Source organism: Caloenas nicobarica, chromosome 2 (genome assembly GCF_036013445.1).
Source record: "Caloenas nicobarica isolate bCalNic1 chromosome 2, bCalNic1.hap1, whole genome shotgun sequence".
NCBI lineage: Eukaryota > Metazoa > Chordata > Aves > Columbiformes > Columbidae > Caloenas > Caloenas nicobarica.
Window position 1 is genome coordinate 7,931,653 of NC_088246.1, and position 19,758 is coordinate 7,951,410.

The 19,758-nt window shown below is 42.3% G+C and overlaps 1 protein-coding gene across 12 annotated transcripts in view; it reads right to left on the reverse strand.

Annotated features, from left to right (window-relative positions):
* The window catches only part of KMT2C (lysine methyltransferase 2C), a 199,161-nt gene that overhangs the window by 138,874 nt on the left and 40,529 nt on the right, over positions 1–19,758 (reverse strand). For all 12 annotated transcript variants that reach the window (XM_065627531.1, XM_065627535.1, XM_065627534.1 and 9 more), the window contains one exon: positions 7,349–7,437. In XM_065627531.1, the coding sequence (XP_065483603.1) occupies positions 7,349–7,437 (89 nt within the window). The remainder of the gene's footprint in view (positions 1–7,348; positions 7,438–19,758) is intronic.

Consider the following 19,758-nt stretch of genomic DNA (forward strand, 5'->3'; position numbering starts at 1 on the left):
TACTGCCTGGGCTGCATGGAGTCCGTCCCCGTCTATTCTCGCCTGCTAAAAACACAATCATGGCAGAGAAAGGGGAAAAAAAACCATCCTGAAGTTTGAGTGCGACAGTAATAACCACCGGCACAAACCATTTCTCCACGGACACAGGCGTATTTTCTTCATCTTAAGTCAACACCGTAAATTTTTATTCACAACGATAAACAACAAAACATACAACTGCATCAGAAGGGTTTTGTTGGGTTTTCTGCAAGTGCTGCATATGTTCTATTCGCTTTTAAAACCGCCACTTATCTATTTTTTCCTATCTGAAGGACATCGCAGTGATTTACTTACTGCGACAGTTGTTATATGGAGATGAGAAGAAAGCCTAGATTATTCTTTTTCGTACATTTCAGAGTGTATTTTGACACTTTTCAATCGAATAGAACTCCTATTTATTAAAAATATTTTGCACAGAAAATAACTTTGCACAAGTTTTGTACTGGTTATAAAATAAAAACACAGTTTTCAATGTAGGCCCACTTAAATAACAATTTTGGTCATTCTAACCAAAAGACACCATATTATGGATAAGCAGCTCCCAGGGATCCACGACCGAGGAACTTCCTAAGCCAGGGCTGCTATTCAACAGCACTCAGCTGATTATTTTTCCATGAATTTGTCCAGGTCTTTTTGAAACCCGTGTAAAATTTGTTGTGCTCAAAGCACCCAGTAGCAATATATTCTATAAATTAAGCAGATGCCAAGCACAAACGCACCTTTGTGCTCTGGACGTAACCTGATGTCCCCTAATTTTCGCGTTGCAAAACGAGTCATTGTTCCCTGTTCGTTTTCTCCATATCCCTCATCGTTTTGTAGGACCCTATTAAATTCCTCCTCAGTCGTATCATTTCAGGCTGAAGTCTTTTACCTTAACTGATCCCCGCACGGAGCTATTTTTGACTTTCCTGCACCGTCCCCATTGCAGCTCGGCCTTTTGGAGAAGGGGAAGCAGAACTGCCCATGGCATTTAAAGTGCCATCACGCCGCAGGTTTACAAAGCAACAGTAAAAAAAAAAAAACCTCACTAATGTTCGGGTTTTTTTTCCCTTATCCCCTTGCCAGTAGTTCTTAGAATTTTATTTCCTTGTTTGACTTAGAAAAGCTACTGCAATTCTCAGAAGAACCGCAGTAGCGCTTGCTCAGGTGGCAACAGCTATTTCAGAGCTGATTTTTGTTTATGCAGGATTAGGATGGCGATTTCCACCTGCCATGTGTTTTTACGCGCACTGCTACTGAATTTAAGAGTCATTTCATTTTCTATGGTCAGTCTTCAGTGCCTTGCAGTTGGGTATGTCTTTTATTGCCCTAAGTAAGTTTATTTTACCTGCTACTTTCTTCCTTCTTGTCCCTGACATAGAAAAGTTCCACCAGGGCAGATGCTTATGGGACTCCAAAGCAAACCTGGCTTACACTGTGATTTTAATGAGGTGGGACTGGGGTCTCAATTTCTCTACTATTTCTTCTACCAAATTGCAAAGTCAGCCTCAACACGGCATTGCCAAAAATTAAGACGGGTCCGTAGAACTAAAACATACACAGAAAGCACCGTTTCCAGCGAGGAAAAGAGCGTCTGACACACAAAATACACGCTGCTATTTCAATATACTTGACTGGTCACGTCAATGCAAATTCCCTCATCGTGTCGCTAATATCACGGCGGCAACGTTAACGTGAAATATTCTGGACCCTTGAAAACTCCTTCCAAAACCTCTTGGTCACGTTTAACAAAGCGTAGTTTGATATCAAAATCACAAAAGCAGTATCGAATAAATAAGAAAAAAAAAAAAAAAGGTTGCAATTTCAGAAATAACAATGAAAAAAACTCAAGTGAAGTGAGAATTTATTTGGAGATAACAGATTCCACCTACTATAAAATATTCTACCTACCCTCAAAACACCCGAGACAGAGATATCAGTCAGAGGAAAAAAAAAGAGATTTTTCTAAATGGCCCATTTTAAGCATGCATAATGATAAAAGCTATTATCAGGTAAGCCTATAATGATTTCAAGGCAAATACCAAATAACATCCTGTTGTGTCTGGTTTCCTTATTACAAAGGATTTACCAGAACACAAAAAAAAATAATAAAATGCTTGTAATAATAACAAGATGCTTCAGTTCTGCTGTTTTTTCAAGTGGCCAGACAGGTAGGAGTCAGCTGCACAAGGAAGAAGGAATTACTCCTTTTATAATGAGTACAGGGAATATTAATTGCCTTAAAATATATTTAAGGGCATTTTTAAGCACATATTTGCCCCAAATATTTGTGGATAATTTTAATCTACAGGCAATGTCCTCAGTAGTGTCAAGTCTTCCTTTCATTAATTTTAGAAGTTATAAGCAACATGGTGATGAGGCCAAAGTGTCTGAAAAGCACGAAGTGGATTTTAAAAGGTCTTTGCTGTTAAGAAGTTGACAAGAGCTTTGGCCATTGATTCACCCAAACCAGGACTTGCTCTCAGGTGTATTTTACTTGTCCCAGTGGGAGGTTCTGTTCGGCACAACTCATACTGGTACAAAAGGTGGCTCTTATTTTCTCTAGTAGGATATTGCAATAATTTTATTCTCTGGACAAGTGCTTTTCAGGCTGCTTCAAAGCTGCTGAGATTCTGAATTAGTTCAAAATTCCTTGGCAGCTTCTACACAAGGAACTTTCCTCCACGGAGGAGTGTTTGTTTCTGGTTCTGTGCTTTGCCCCCAGACGAAAGAGGCTGGTTAGAGGAAGGCAAATCAACTTGCCGGGCAATGTCACTGCGTCTGAAAATAACATTACTAACGAAAATAACTCAGGCAAGGAGCTATCCGTTGATAAAATAATACAGATTCTTTTATGTATTATCAGTTTATTTTAAGAATTGGTTGACATAGCATAGACAGCATACAGAACACTTGATGGATACACTATGAGCTTCCTAAAAGACTCAGCAGTCAAAATAAACTTATTTTATCGCACTTATCCCAGATCAGAGTCTGAATCTTAAGATTTCTAAGTGAGACAAAGACGGGAAGGGTTACGGATTCTAGGAGGAGTTGAATATTTTACAAGTGTTCTCAAAAAAAGATGGAATAATCAAAGAATTAACACACAGAACCCAGTTTCAGTCAATTTAAATGCAGAACCAAGAAAATACCAAGTATAGAAAACTGCCGAAACTAAGATGGGGAAAAAGAAGCAGAAGCCGAGGCTCCATTCGTATTATAGCAAAGGGCCACCAAACCCACGATAATCTTACCAGGCCCTATTTGTTATTTCTTTCTTTAGATAACCAATTTTATATTCGCATATAGGTGTGCACACACGGGCACATCTTTTCCAAACTTTCGTGTTTTGGTTTGGGGTTTTTTTGGCCATTATAGAGACTCACTCATCAGAAGAAAACGACTCTTATGGAGAGGAGCAGTACGAGGGGACCTAGAGGAGAACACACTATTCTACAATAAACTCTATCTCGCTGATAGCTGGAAAGGTGGAAGGTGGTGATGGCTGGAAGGTCTTGACAGGACCAGAGACAACGGGCACAAACTGGAACACAGGAGGTTCCCTCTGAACGTCAGGAAACACTTTTTCACTGCGAGGGTGACTAAGCACCGGCACAGGTTGCCCAGGGAGGTTGTGGACTCTCCATCCTTGGAGATACTCAAAAGCCATCTGGACACATTCCTGTGCGATCTGCTCTGGTGACCCTGCTTTAGCAGGTGGGCTGGACTGGATGATTTCCAGCGGTCCCTTCCCACCCCAACCATTCTGTGATGTTGCAGGTGCTAAGATGATGGGAGGGCTGGGTAAGCTCAACATCAGCTGGACAGAGAAATACCAGTGAAACATCCCTGCTGGGAACCACCGGGAAGAAAAATGAAGGGGCAGATGGGAAGACCAGTATGAAGCTGAGAAGGAAAATGGTCACTGAGGGAAGACCCAAGAAATCAGCAGGAGAGACGGGGCTGGTAGGCAAAGCAAAAGACTCTGTCCTGGGGTTTATGAGAAGCTGAAACTCTGCTTATTCCACAGAAGTTGCTGCCAGCACCATCTTTTACAAAAAAAGTTGATTTGGCTGCAAACGGGTATTTTTTCCAAATTCCAAAATTTCCTTTTGCCAATTCCAAATCCTTCTCTCTTTCCCATCTTTAGAATCCTACCTTCATTTATACCAAAGCGAACGTAGCGCTTGGCAGAAAGCGGGCAGGACTCCGAAATCACTGCAGCTGGCGGGGAAAATCACCCTCGCTGAAACGATCAGAGCAGCTCACGGCTCACCCTGCTCTGCTTCAGTTCTGCCGCTTTTTACATACGGGATTACAGAATTTTGTTAAGGGCAGCAATTCGTTTCCTGGACTGGCCTTAAAACAGTCGTGCCTTAGCGCTACTACAGAGACATTTCAGGAAGAATTTTTGGCCTTTTTTTTTTCTATTGAGCAAACATTTCTGTTAACATTACGAATTGAAATAACGTTTATTTAGTACCTACATCCCCCCGCAACTTGCTTTTTTCCCCACAAAAGATTCAGTGGCTAGAAAACACATCTTTATTCTAGGTGGGATTACATGGGATTGTATCTCCTTTTTCATTCCGTGTGAGGAGAGTTCTCATTCCTCCCACATTGCTTCCTTCCCTAAAACTAGTGCTCATTACTTTAAATACAACATTAATAACATGGATTTCTCTCATTTTATTAAAATAGTGCCTCACGAAAGAGCACCAGTATTGCTGGACTCCATAAATAAAACAGAAACCACCTCCCAAACCCAAATGAACAAGAAACAAGAACTTCACACAGTAGAAAAATTCCTGATTATACTCGACACGTAAATGAAACTAATGGAAAAGAAGCAAGAAATAGAGACACTCGAAATATGTCAGAAGTCGCATGTCAAGCATTTTTGTGTGCTCAGATGATCTCATGCTGGTTTGTAGTATTACTATATTACGTTTCAGTTTGCCAACTACTACAGCAAATTGTTGGCAAGTCCACTATTTGCAAGAAAAGAAAAACCCTTCTTAGTCAAAGTAAAAATTCATAAACTAGAACACGAATACACTTCAAATTGATTAACTCGGTTTTACATGGAGCAACAAACCAGGATGACTCCTTCTCCCGCACTTTATTAATAACACAGATAAGCGCTTCAAATAAGTTTTAGAGGCAGCAGCCTTTTCAATTAATACGATTAAACCTCTATCGAGCCACATGGTGTTCAACTCTTAAAATAATGTAATTGCAATTCTGGCTCTATCAAACTGCTCAAGACAATAATGCTCTTTTATGTCTATTCTGGTTCCCCCTGTAAGAATGGGATTTCAGACCTACATATTTTTACTGGGCTGCTTCTCACTTAAGAGGACGGTTTGCAAAACCACCGTGGGCTCAGCACTGAAGGTCCATCACCCCCAGCACAGACCTGGCGGAGTCTTTGTCCGTCGGGATGTCCAGCACCGCGCTGCCCGTCCCCTCCGAAACCAGCACCCCCTCTGTGACAGCTGGGATGATTCTGATGAAGGATAATGGAGAGACTTATCTGAACGCACCCTCAGAGCCCTTAAAAACAATTATCTGTGTCTCGCTCTCCTCCAAAGCCAAAACTGCTCTCAGATCTCTGTCAAGGAACTTTGTTAATAATGATATGTAAAGCCAAAGAATTACAGCTATCACTAAATTCCCTACGCAGTAGCGTACTAGCAGTTGTTACATTTGGATTTCTTTTCGATTTTTTTTTTAAAAACATATTTAAAATTTACAATACTTGCCACTTATAATCACACTTTCTGTCCCCTTTGCTGATTTTCATAAGGCTGTTTCTAGTACATGGGATAGAAGGAGTAATAAATCAAATATAGGACACAATTAGAACCAGCCTTCCTTTCCCCTACTCTGTTTTTCTACAGACAAATTCCTGCTACAACTTTTTCACTTTCAACTTCAGTAACTGATAATTAACTACTTGTAGAAGCTGCAAACAACCATCCAAGTTCACTACCACCAGCACCTTACTACCATGGGCAGAAAAACAACAGACAGAATAAAACGATGAGTTATTCTTGTGTCAAGCTTTAATCTAGACTCCCTCCACAAAGCATTAACAACACTTGAACTCAACCCAAGTTGTGACTAAACACTCACGAGACCCCCCAAAGCCCAGAGGCCTCAGCAGAAAGCCTTCACCACCAGCTGGCAAGTAAGAAGCAAGAGACCAGCACATACAGTCCGAGCTCGTCCTCCATCCGCTGGAGAATTTCAGCTTCCTCTTCTACAGCTTTCAGTACCACAACCATATTACTGTACGGCCTATATAAGATGCTGCTGCAAAACGGCCCTTTTGAGATGCTCTGCTTGTTCTCCAGATGGATCTACACTAAGTGCAAGTCCTTGTCTTCGAGGACTTCACAACTCTACCTCCTTTACTCACCAGCTACGAGAGTAATTCAACAACTCCCTCAACCCGGCGGCATTTCCATGCAACTGCCTCCCTGATCGTCAGCTTCTGCTCTTAGCACCACGTTACACATATAGGGCCACCTAATTAAATTTATAAGCCCTGATGTCCCAATGCATTTTTAAGGCTTATTTCTGTCAAACCAACAAACTTCTGCTAATTGGCCATGGCTTCATCATTCCTGGCGGGTTTCATCCTTCTACACATATTCAGTCCCCGGTTAGAAACAGGCAAATGGCTACAACATGTGCCTGGCAAAGGGATGACAGATCTTCACCATGGCCTTTCGCTTGTGTGTTGGCTCATGTTTGTCTCTTTAGACTCTTAACCTGCCAGAACAGAAATCACAGCCTGTTACAACAGCCCTCGGTCCAGAACAATGAGATCCCGCTGGTAACTGAAGCGTTTGGGTACTATCAGAACAAATATTTACAAAAGCGAGAACAGAGATTTATCTTGTTTTCTAAGCAGCAGTAGGAAGCATTAACATTTGGTTATCCCTTTGGTATATAATCTGTAGTTAGCTGAAGGTCAATACGTAATACTAGATTTCGGCAGGTATTCTCAAAATAGCAGCTACTGCTTCAGAGCTTGTATTTTTGTTAGATACAGACTTGAAAAAACAGAAAAAGTCTCTACCTAACCACACTATGAAGGCATTCCCATTAGACTATTTGAAAGCAATAGGTTCAAATAGCTTTAATTAATACAGGTTTAAATAATATAGGTGTTTTTTTCCTTCTATATCTGTGCAAATGCACATCTCGTACTACAAAATTAAAGTAATTGCTCTTGTCTACCAAAGTCCTGCATAATTAAATGCATTTCCAAGAGAGAAGCAATAGCCAGACAGCATCAACACTACATTCTCATTACCTGTTTCCACAGTGTTTTCTGTTTCTGCTGCCTCCAAACCATCCATACTGTCTTCATCCTCCACTGCAGTTTTTCCTCTACTCCGAGGCCTGCAAACATAAGAAAGGAAAACTCTTTTTAAGCTGAAAGCCCTCCTCAAATTTCAAAGTTTTAACTTTATCCAGTATTTAAATCGTTTCATTTTGAAGGATAATTGCCAGCACTAAGTTACGTAACATTTAAGCTAACCCATGATTTGAGTGTGGTACAAATCAGAAGCTTCCTCCCCTTGTCTCCTGTTGTAGGTCATGTTCTCAACAACATACACTTGAATCACCAGTTGGCCTCAAGTTCTTCTGATGATTCTCACAAGAAAAATACAATAACAAACTTTTACTGGTCCAAGAATACGTTATATCAGCACGACTTTAAGCCACGAGCATCCTGTTGGCTCCACATAGGATGTAACTATAGATGTGAGAGAACACAATCCAAATTTGGCCAGTAGTTACATACACTATTAAACAGATACCAATCCATTCCGAGCATCCTTGGAAGAAATTTCTATAGAACAATAATGATGGTGGAGGAATTACATTGAAACACGTATTATTTCCAGTGAAACAAATATTTTGACACATAATATAAAATGTCATGAGAGAAGACAAGATGTCGTCACATTAAAAAAAGTCATCAGGTGAGGAGAGCACGTCAAAACTAAAACACCTAGCAGATTTGTTTCAATTTCAGCCAAGGTCTGACAGAAAGCAGAGAGGTTTGCACCACAAATTCCAGCTTTTTTTCCCTGCCTGGCTCCTCAGCAACTACCGCGGTGGGCTGGTGAGAAGTCCAAGCATCCAGATTCCCAGCTGTTCAGCAGCCCATTTGAAAGGGAGCCAAGAGCTTGGCACCTCGCCTCCCAAATTTTCAGGCTACTTGGCGACTCGCCCGCGTGCTGACGGAAAGCCCAGGAGACCCTGGGAGCTGCTGATTCCAAGTACACAAATCCGGAGCGGTTTGGGGCACCTCGGCGGTTCCGACGTCCCGGAGCTCCCAGGCAACCACTGACTCGACCAACGGGCCGGGAATGGGGATGCCGGCACACGGGCACCCCTTGTCCCCCCAAAACAGAAAACCGCTCCAGTTCCTCTTTCACAGAAGACTCTGAAAGGCTCAGGTTTAGTTCTATATCGGGGGAAGAAGGTGGTTTTTTTGGTTAAGTCATTAAATCATTCCAAAAGCAGCATTTCCTCGTTTTGTACAGCCTCTTATAATGCTTAAATCTAACCATACTATTTCTGCACAACTAGGATCTGCTAAATGGGCTATGAAATAAACTCTACCATGCAAAACCTTTGGTTCTCACGGGTCAAAGAGGACAATGTGCAGAGAACTGGAACCATCTTTTGAGTCTACATGTGTGGCTCTCCTGCTAGAGGAGTCACTGTCTTGGACCACAAACAAGAAGACCCCCTTCGAATTGTGTTTCGACCAGTTTTGTCTCTGCGATGGAGGAAAAGAAGAATTTAAATGAGGCTCGAACCAAAGCCTGAAAAAAACCCCTCTCAAAAAGGAGACAGAGGGAAGAGGAAAGTGAGAAGCGATGATGGACAGAAGGACTTTCCTTGGCAACCCTGCAAAATATCTTCAGGACAATGCTGAAAATCACAGGGACAGTGAAAACCGCAGGGATACAAGTTTATCCTTCCCCTCCCTGCTCATCCATAAGCAGTGACAACATACACATAACTCACAAAATAAGTAAAATCCTTCTTAGGCAAGATGGAAGCCAGCATGGCCTTCAGTTATTTGTTACTTTACGAGCTTCCAGTGTAGTTTCTTAAAACCCAAGTTTCACAAATATTTAAACCAGAATAAACTGCACAGTGACCAGAAGAAACTCTCTTACACTCCTCCCTTCAGCCACCACAAAAGCCCATCCATGTGTACAGCCATCGGTGAGCTTGCTGGAAGGTGGACACGTGTTCTGGAAGTGGGAAGGACATGAATGTCTCAGTAGCATCTGAGATCGTTGCACAAATTCATTCCCATCCAGAATGAAGAGTGGGGAGTAAAGCAAACTCACTGGACAGAATAGGACCATGGAATCACAGAATCATTTTAGTTGGAAAAGACCCTCAAGATCATTGAGTCCAACCATAACCCAACTCTGGCACTAAACCATGTCCCTAAGAACCTCATCTACATGTCTTTTAAACCCCTCCAGGGATGGTGACTCCACCACTGCCCTGGGCAGCCTGTTCCAATGCCTGACAACCCTTTCCGGGAAGACATTTTTCCTAATATGCAATCTAAACCTCCCCTGGCACAACTTGAGGCCATTTCCTCTCATCCTGTCACTTATTACCTGGGAGAAGAGACCAACCCCCCGCGGCTCCAAGCTCCTCTCAGGCAGTTCAGAGATCAGAAGGTCTCCCCTCAGCTCCTGTTCTCCAGCTGAACCCCCAGGTCCCTCAGCCGCTCCCATCACACTTGTGCTCCAGCCCCTTCCCCAGCTCTGTTCCCTTCTCTCAACTCGCTCCAGCACCTCAAGGGCTTTCTTGTCATGAGGGGCCCAAAACTGACCCCTGGATTCGAGGTTTGGCCTCCCCAGTGCCCAGCACAGGGGGACGGTCACTGCCCTGGGCCTGCTGGCCACACTATTCCTGATCCAAGCCAGGATGCTGTTGGCCTTCTTGGCCACCTGGACACACACTGGCTCTTGTACCTCATCAGATGCATAGATGAGGTTCTCAGGGACATGGTTTAGTGCCAGAGTCAAGTTAATGGTTGGACTCAGTGATCTTGAGGATCTCTTCCAACCAAAATGTTTCTATGACTCGGAGATCGAAGCACAGCAAGAAAAGGTAACACTCTCCTAACACTCAGAAAAACAACACGGTTGGTAAGAAAACAAGAGCATTTAAGTATTGCATTTTTTCTGGCTCTCCACACCATCCCAGCACATCGGGCAGCACCAGACGAAGGGACGGAAATGCAGGTGGGTGAAACCACTGCCCTTGGTGCAGGAACGCTCAGAAGCTTCACAGAGCACAACCAGCTAAGAACAGGGACTATTTCTAAATCCCATCCCAATTACTCTGCTACCAACTCCCCATCTGCAGCGCAAAGTTACAAGTTAGTGCTAAACCAGCTTTACTTTGAAATCATCACAAACGTAAATGAGAATTCTGCTTCTTCACAACTGCCTCATTTCTGCATTCTCCAACACAACCCTGTATGTGAAGGTCACCAGACAGAGGAAGATGATGATTGCTTACGTTTCTTTAGTAATTGACATACAGCTTTAGATTTTCTAATAAAACTACATTTCATGTATTAAACACCAAAGTACCTCACAAAGTCTTTTTAAAGATTTTGTTTAAAACAAGAGCAGTATTCACTCGTTGAACTCCCTACCGTATTTTAGCAACCTATTTAACGCTAAAGAAAATCAGAGGTTTCAATTAATTAAACATAATTGCTTCTTTCAGCCAAAGATATAACCGTGTCTGGTGTTTTCTTGCCATTCCCCTCCCCCAAACATTCTACAAGAAGCCTTAATAATGCCATGCAGGTTTTAAACAAAACTGAAGAAGTGGTGGAAAAAATACTGGATTATATCATTAAATTATCTTTGCTAGTTACATTCATTTCATCATCATCAGAAGAGATTTTATAGACTACAAATTTATGTTTGGCTTAGAGAAAAAAATAATTCAAGTCACAAAACAGTGAAATATACACCATACTGACAACTATAATTTAATGTTTCCACAGAAAATGCCATTTGGGAAGGCCATACAGCATACTTAATCATTGCAATCAACATTTGTAGTAAGAATGGATTGTTTAATGTTACTTGCATTAAATTTATACATTTAATGGTTTTATACATAAGGCTTTTTGGCTGGTTTGCACAGCACTAGATTTTTCCACTGACGAACCCTGTCAATGTTTTATTTTTCTATTTACTCATTCCACTCCCCCATAAATAAAGTGGAGAAAGCAACCTGTGCTCTGTTCTCCTCCTGGGACTTGACTTTTCCTTCTCGAGTTCATCCCCTGCAGGAGGCTGTGACACAGCGGCTGGGGCCGGGCGGCAGCAGGGCCAGCGCTGGCTGCTCCGAACACCGACGGGACAGCAGCCCGGGACTGCTCCAGATCGCAAAGCTCAAACCCCCTGCAATTCCGCCTGGGAAAAAGGACCTGGGGGTGCTGGTCAACAGCAGCTGAATGTGAGCCAGCGTGTGCCCAGGTGGCCAAGGCGGCCAACAGCATCCTGGCTTGGATCAGGAAGAGTGTGGCCGGCAGGACCAGGGCAGTGACCGTCCCCCTGTGCTGGGCACTGGTGAGGCCAAACCTCGAATCCTGGGGTCAGTTCTGGGCCCCTCACGACAAGAAAGCCCTTGAGGTGCTGGAGCAACTTGAGAGAAGGGAACAGAGCTGGGGAAGGGGCTGGAGCACAAGTGTGATGGGAGCGGCTGAGGGACCTGGGGGTTCAGCCTGGAGAACAGGAGCTGAGGGGAGACCTTCTGATCTCTGAACTGCCTGAAAGGAGCTTGGAGCGTGGAGGGGGTTGGTCTCTTCTCCCAAGGAACAAGCGACAGGATGAGAGGACACGGCCTCGAGTTGTGCCAGGGGAGGTTCAGATTGGATATTAGGAAAAATTTCTTCCTGGAAAGGGTTGTCAGGCATTGGAACAGGCTGCCCAGGGCAGTGGTGGAGTCACCATCCCTGGAGGGGTTTAAAAGACATGTAGATGAGGTTCTTAGGGACATGGTTTAGTGCCAGAGTTGGGTTATGGTTGGACTCAATGATCTTGAGGGTCTCTTCCAACCAAAATGATTCTATGACCCCAAACTTTCTTCCTAGGAGGGGTAAGCACATCCCACTTTTACATCTCATTGCAGGAACCCCACCAGCTCACAACGGCAGAAATGTCGAGCACAGCTGAGCCGCATCTGCTACAGCTCACAAACCAAGAACAAAATGTACGGGCAGAGCCCGACCAACACGGACTCTACAAGAAAACAACAATAAATATTAGTCAGTACAAGAGGCAGCGGGCTGGGTACGTGGCTGAGCTGCTGCCAAGGCTCCCACAATTGGCTTCCTCGCTTGCCTTTTGCCTACAATGGAGCTCAATTGAAAAAGAAGAAACAAAAGCACATCTATTAATGTTTAAAAGAACAGATCCACTTAAGAGAAATATAACTTCTTGAAGTGTTTGAAGCACATCCAGTGTTTCATGAAAGCAAGTCAACAAAAGACAAAACTACACTTTTTACGTATATAGGACTCCATTTGAATGTAATTACTGTCTACAATGATTTTACTTGTATTTGCAAAAAATGGAGTCATTTATCAAAATCCTTTGTGACCTACTCCTAAATTTGTTATCAGTTACCTTTCTTAGTTAATGCCTTTCATTAATCTCCATCTTTAAATATATCATAGTAAACAAAAATCTCATCATTTTTCTCCAGGTACGCAACTAATTAAATTTAGCCCACAGGAAAAAGAGCCCAGAAAACCCTTTCACAGGGCTCACGAGAGCGTTAGATCCTCCCTCGGCACAGAGGAAAAGCCTCGTCAAGTGGCTTCTGCCAAATGGAACCAAGAGCAGCACGACGCACAACGCCAGGGGACACAGGAAAGGGTCTTAGTCACCTGACAGTAATCAGATATTCTTTTTTTTTTCTTTTTTCTTTTAATGTATGACATTTTTGCATGTTTGGATTTGTGTGTGTGTGTGTGGTGGGTTTGGTTTCGTCCCATTTGGTTGGTTGGTTTTGTTTGGTTTTTTTTATTTGGGTTTTTTGCTTGTTTGTTTGTTGTTTTTCTTAAGGGTGACAGCAATAGCGCCACAACCTGACAAGCACAATGTAGCTCAAAAGCCCATCTTGGATCTTACTCATTCTTTCCACAAAGCAATCATGAATAAGACCACGGGCCAACATCTCCTGCAACTCCACGAATTAACCGACAAAGCCGCTGTCCTCAGCTGCCCGTCACTGCCGGGCTGCTGGTTTATGATCACCCAGAAGTTACTGCCAGACACCAGACTCTCCAAGTTCTCTGTAAGCGGCTACCAACAAAATCAGGTGACAATTTGTTCGGAATTCACCACCACCTTACTAATGGGGTGCATTGTTTCTTTCTTATGAGAACACGTACACACGAACCACTCCACGGTTTCCACCTCTTCCTCAAATGCCAAAACTTCTAGATGGTGCAGGGGAGAAACCACCTTCCCTCCTACACTTTGCAAACTGCTGAGCGCAACGATGCTACTAAATATAGAAAACTGGGCCAATAACCTTAAAAAGCAGTGGAACATCTGGGATACAGTGACATCCTAAACCAGCACAGATGTCTTGTTAAATGAACATCTGTCCACAGCCTTACCCTGGAAGATGGTACAGGAATGAGGTACGGAAAGGTTCAATTAGTGCTGCCAGCACTACCAACGAATTAATGTTCACGCCACACGTGCACAAGTGAAAGCTGTCACAGTCTTTTCAAGAATCTTTTTAGCAGGTGTGCAAAAGCACGTGCTCCCACTATTTCTGAACCGTAAGTCATATGCAGAGCTGTAAAAGTTTAGTTGTGCTTAAGTATAAGCTGCAATACCTAAGGCTCGGCTACCCTGTTTCCCTGAAAATAAGTCCTACCCCAAAAATAAGCCCTAGAGTGATTTGTCAGGATTTTTGAGGATGCCCGACATTTAAACCCTACTCCAAAAATAAACCCTGATCACAGTTCATTTAAAAAGTCAATTTAAATAGTGTCCACGCAGCTATACAGGTAAAAAAGTAAGCACCTTTTGGAGCAAAAATTAATATAGGACCCTGTCTTATTTTCAGGGAAACAGGGTAGTAGCCCCATGCAAAGGGGACCACAGCAATTAAGAACCAATTCACAGAAATATCTACAAAGAAAGCGGTTTTATGCCCTCTGAACACTACTTTTCAATGTAGTCTTTATTACTTGTAAGAGTTGAGCAAATTCTACGTCCAAGTTTGGACAAAATGAATTATATGTCCCTGGAAGCAAGGCAGATGCCAGCTAGCTAGAATTAATTTCAGTAGTTCTAAACACTAACAAGCCTAAAATGAGAAACTCACTATCTTATTGACTCTGGCTTCAAACTGATTTGGATTTAAAAGATTTATAAGAGGATTTTTTAATTGAGCAATCAGTAATGGGTGAAAATATTTTCTGCATTTGCCCTCCATAACATTTTCTTTTGCTCATTGTAAAAAAAGAAGCCAACATGTACTTTGTTCCTATTTACTTGTTATATTAGATATGTATACAGTAAAGGCAGAAAGACCTCGATGTATGGAACAAATGTGCAACAGAAACATCACAAGTGATGCAAAGGTGAAAAAACCTGACCTTTTAGTAGCAGAGAGAAGTGAAAGACCGAAGGAAACCCTTTTTTTTTTTTTTTTTCTAAAAAACACCTACAGAACCAAACTTATTACTATCTCATTATAGAACTTGCTCAACCTTCAGTTTCATTATTAAAAGATCTCAAAAATATACTCGATATTGCCTATTAGTCTCCTGGTAAAATCAAAGAAGAGTGTGTATCTTAATATTTCTAATTTATAAAGCATAATAATATTTCCATAAGTTACTAGATCAATGAGAAGTGACCCAGGTTACCTTTAAAACCAAAACACTGCAACTGCCCATCCTGCATCTCCTTTAACCAATAAGGATCTAAGACATTATTCCTTCACTCAACATTATTCATTCAGCCAGGCTGTTACATGTTCAGAGTTGAAACTTTTTTCACATCTATATTTTATATGGTTACTACTGAGAGCACTAAACACCTGAAAAAAAAATATATAGCCTTTGAGATCAGGGATATGAGAATAAGTAAAAAAGAACCCAGCCTCTGCTCCATGATTCTTATCTAAACTTTTCCAGTTCTCCCCTGTGAAAGGGAGATTTGTCAAACATTTCCTACACTACTCAAAGAAATGCAAATAAGAATCTTTTAAAGATTATTTGTACTGAATGTCATAGATGCATCCTTGCTTTCATTCCAGAGAACAGTTGCTGTTGGCACTAAGCTAATAAAGGGGAACCGGCTGAGGAACACAGAGCTCTTGAAGAAAAAAGGCCGTCCCGAGACAGGTTCTGAGTAAAATATCACGTGGCAAAACAACTTTGCACTGCACAGCTCTAGCAACAATTTAAAGGCCAAATGAATTGGTACTTTTAAGTAAATGTGAAGTTTGGGCTACTTGTATTTTCAGCTTCAACCGCTCTCAAATAGTTACTCACACTACGTGGGTGCCCAGGCCAATATGGGAGCAAAATTACTTTCTGTGGGAGCTGGAGAAGAGGCAAGTAGGATGGGTAGGGCAGGATGGGTAGGGTAGGACGGGTAGGGTAGGACGGGTAGGGTAGGACGGGTAGGGTAGGACGGGTAGGGTAGGACGGGTAGGGTAGGACGGGTAGGGTAGGACGGGTAGGGTAGGACGGGTAGGGTAGGACGGGTAGGGTAGGACGGGTAGGATGTCCTGGCAGGAGCTCGTCAGATCTGTCTGCCCAAATCAAAGAGGCGTAATTCCTGTAACAGCAATGTCACCTCTCTGCTGGAAAACCTCCATCTCAACTCGGTTTTGCAGAAGGCCACAGATGCGGGAGCCTGGAGCTGCACTCTGTTGGGTGATGAGGCTGCTCTGGCCAAAGCGATTGTCTCCAGCCTTTGCTCTGCTCTCCCCTGAAGTTCGAGTTGTTCAGGTTGAGCCTGGAACTGCTCTTTCAAAAAGATAAAGCAGATGAGGACTATCCTGAAACAGAGCCTTACTAACAAGACCATGAAATCATCTTCCCAACTTGTTACCCATTTGGAAACATCCTCAGTGGGTTGACGAGAGGAACAGGGGGTCCCAGCAGCCAAGGATAGAATTAGGATGACTCATTATTGATAAGTCGCAAGCATATAAAATAATAAGCTTTTCACATGAACACATAAAATACCCACGGAGTCAAAGCTCTGCTACAGCCACCTACGGACCGAAATCGAGGCTGGTGCTACCACACTGCAATTTACTTCTGCATACCTTTTTGTGATACCATCACATGAGAAAATCTGAGTTTGATGTTAAAAGTATGAAGCCAGGTTGCCTGATCTACATGTATGGACTGCTCAGATTTGGAGGCAGTTCAAATAACAGAGTGAAAAATCATATTAAAGGCTTTCAGACCTTTCAACTTGCTTTTTACTTTTCAAACTGACTGTTTACACATCTTTAAATTCTGTGAGTGAAAATTACTTTTAGTCAAATTTCTCTCATGTTAACCCAGCAATATACAGCATGAAAAATTGCTGCAGGTTCTTATTTCTCAAGAACCACCTTCCAGTGATAGGTTGTCTCACTGTCTGACTTGCAGTTTATGGTTTAGTTCTGTAACACAAAACACATGACATGCAGACCTCAACCATTATACATATTTCAGAAATAATTCTATTACAAAAAACAATTCTGATGTAATTACGACCTTCTGACACATTATGTATTTGCAGTTTTGCGCAAACTACATCCTTTACGCATTTGTTACCAAGGCACTTGGTAACTATCAAAACGATGCAAACCAACATACCAGAATTTCAGCACTTGTACTGTTTTAAAAAACCTTTTCTGGAACCACGTAAGAGAAAACTTCAGGATCAGCAGCAGCTACAATAGAGCTGTCTGCATGTCTCCCAGCTGCTCCTGTGTATTTACCTGGCTCCAGATCTGGTAATGGAAAAATTCTTCCCAGAAAGGGTTGTCGGGCATTGGAACAGGCTGCCCAGGGCAGTGGTGGAGTCACCATCCCTGGAGGGGTTTAAAAGGCGTTTAGACGAGGTTCTTAGGGACGTGGTTTAGTGCTAGAGTTAGGTTATGGTTGGACTTGATGATCCTGAGGGTCTCTTCCAATCGAAATGATTCTATGATTCTCTGGCTATATTCTTAACAATTCTTCCAAACAACAGTCTGTGTGAGGCTCTTTGATGGATTTGCTAAGTAATGCTCACCAAGATCACTGAATGATTTCACATGTTCTGTTTTTACAGGCGAGGAGAAAGAAACGGCAACGCTAACAGTTGAGAGACCACCGGCACCGTCAGAACCACCAACCTTCTGACCTCTGCAAGAGTCTTACGCAGGCATCTGCACCATCAAACACCACTTGTCCACGCTTCTCCTTCCTTCAAGGAAACAAAACTACATCAAAATGTTCTACTGCATCAAACACTGTATTTTCTTGATGGGTAGTATAAGCATCCACTTGCATCAGAACACAAGATTTGTTTCTCCATGACGACAGCTATGGGAAGTTTTAACTCCTCCAGTCTTGTGACAAACCACGATGCCCAAAATTTTTTAGCCACAGTAGACCAAGCTCACATCTTTTTGAAGAATTAAGAATTACCCAGCTCCTCACTCTTTCACACACTGCAGGGTTTGCCCGCTACTCTCTTCTCGATAAAGGTGGCAATTCAATGGTAAGGACTATAACTCTCATGTCTGGTGGTTTGAAGCTCCTGTAGATAAAATTCAGCGGATCTGAGTCATCGTGCAGGAGAAACAGCTGCCAAGTACTTGGAACTTGGTGGAAGATTTGGTCTCTGCGAACAGATTTCTGTAATTTTAGCGCCATTAATTAAGAGTCATTTTCAAAGATTTCCTTTTGAAACTTCGCAGTCTGCTGGAGTCTTACCACAGGAAGATTGTGAACATTCTTCTAAAATGCATTTGTCTGTTTATGTTAAATATTCTCAGTGGGTACATGAAGCGCAGGTGCAGACCGTGCTGCCCGCATCACACCAGCCACACAGCGCGCAGGTACACAAACACCCCAGGGACCTAGTGCAGAATCATGGAATCATTTCGGTTGGAAGAGACCCTCAAGATCATCGAGTCCAACCATAACCCAAAATCAAGCAACAATCCATGTCCCTAAGAACCTCGTCCAAACATCTTTTAAACCCCTCCAGGGATGGTGACTCCACCACTGCCCTGGGCAGCCTGTTCCAATACCTGACAACCCTTTCCGGGAAGAAATTTTTTCCTAATATCCAATCTGAACCTCCCCTGGCACAACTCGAGGCCGTGTCCTCTCATCCTGTCACTTGTTCCTTGGGAGAAGAGACCAACCCCCTCCACGCTCCAAGCTCCTTTCAGGCAGTTCAGAGATCAGAAGGTCTCCCCTCAGCTCCTGTTCTCCAGGCTGAACCCCCCACGTCCCTCAGCCGCTCCCATCACACTTGTACTCCAGCCCCTTCCCCAGCTCCGTTCCCTTCTCTCAACTCGCTCCAGCACCTCAAGGGCTTTCTTGTCATGAAGTGCCCAAATCTGACCCAAAGATTCAAGGTTCTTACTCAAAAAATCAGTCTTGTACCCAGCAACTACAGTCTGCATACGATGATCACAAAAAAAAGCTTCAACCATCGCTTTTATTCATTGTTCGTTCAGTTAGGATAATCAAAAAACCATGCGGATATTCAACTCTTACCCATAATATCAATTTCCTTAAGAGAAACTAAATTCTGTTCAAATGACATGGTTCTGAGAAGTTTCCATATCTCAGATCTATCAAAATGCATCAGTCAGCTCAGAACACCTCATGCTTTCTCATCACATCAAGCTCAGAATCTTTTATCTCAAATCAGTTTTACTGGTGGCTTAAGACCTCATAGCAAACACAAATCTTCCTGTAGCTTACATGGAAAATAACTCTGGTCATTCTTCTACTTTTGAAATATTTCTGATCCCACCAATACCACAAAAGCCCAAAGTGATATAAATAACCCGCTTTTATGCAAGATGCTGACCTAGAACACATTAGACAGAATTTTCTCAATAATACCCAAATTAATTGATGGCATGTAAGAAAAGTAGTTCTTGCATGTTAACTACAGTTTGTCATTACCAATCTAAAATGGATTTTGACAAGAAAAAAACACAACAAAAATGAATGTCATATCACCACGTATCTTTTCCATCTGTTAGCACCCTTAGTGCTCCTTATAAAGAAATGCATTTTTATTTCAGATAATGTCAACAAGTATTGTGAAATATTTTTCCTTTCAAAAAAACTGCTAAACCTAAGAAAGCCAAAGGGAAACACACAAGATCTGCTTCCTAATTAAAAATCCATTAAAACTTATTCAGAAGGCTTGAAAAAAAACCTCAGAAGAATAAAAATAGACCTGAAAAGAAAATGGGCAATGTAATCAGACGGGTGTCAGGGTAAATTTATAATTCACATGAATTGTTTTTTCTTTTACCAACATTGTTTTCAAACTAGAAGTAAATCCTAAAAGCCAGATCATGGAAACTATTTTTATACCAGAGTAAACAAAACTCTGGAAATACTATTGTGAAATATAAACAACAATACAAGCAGCATAA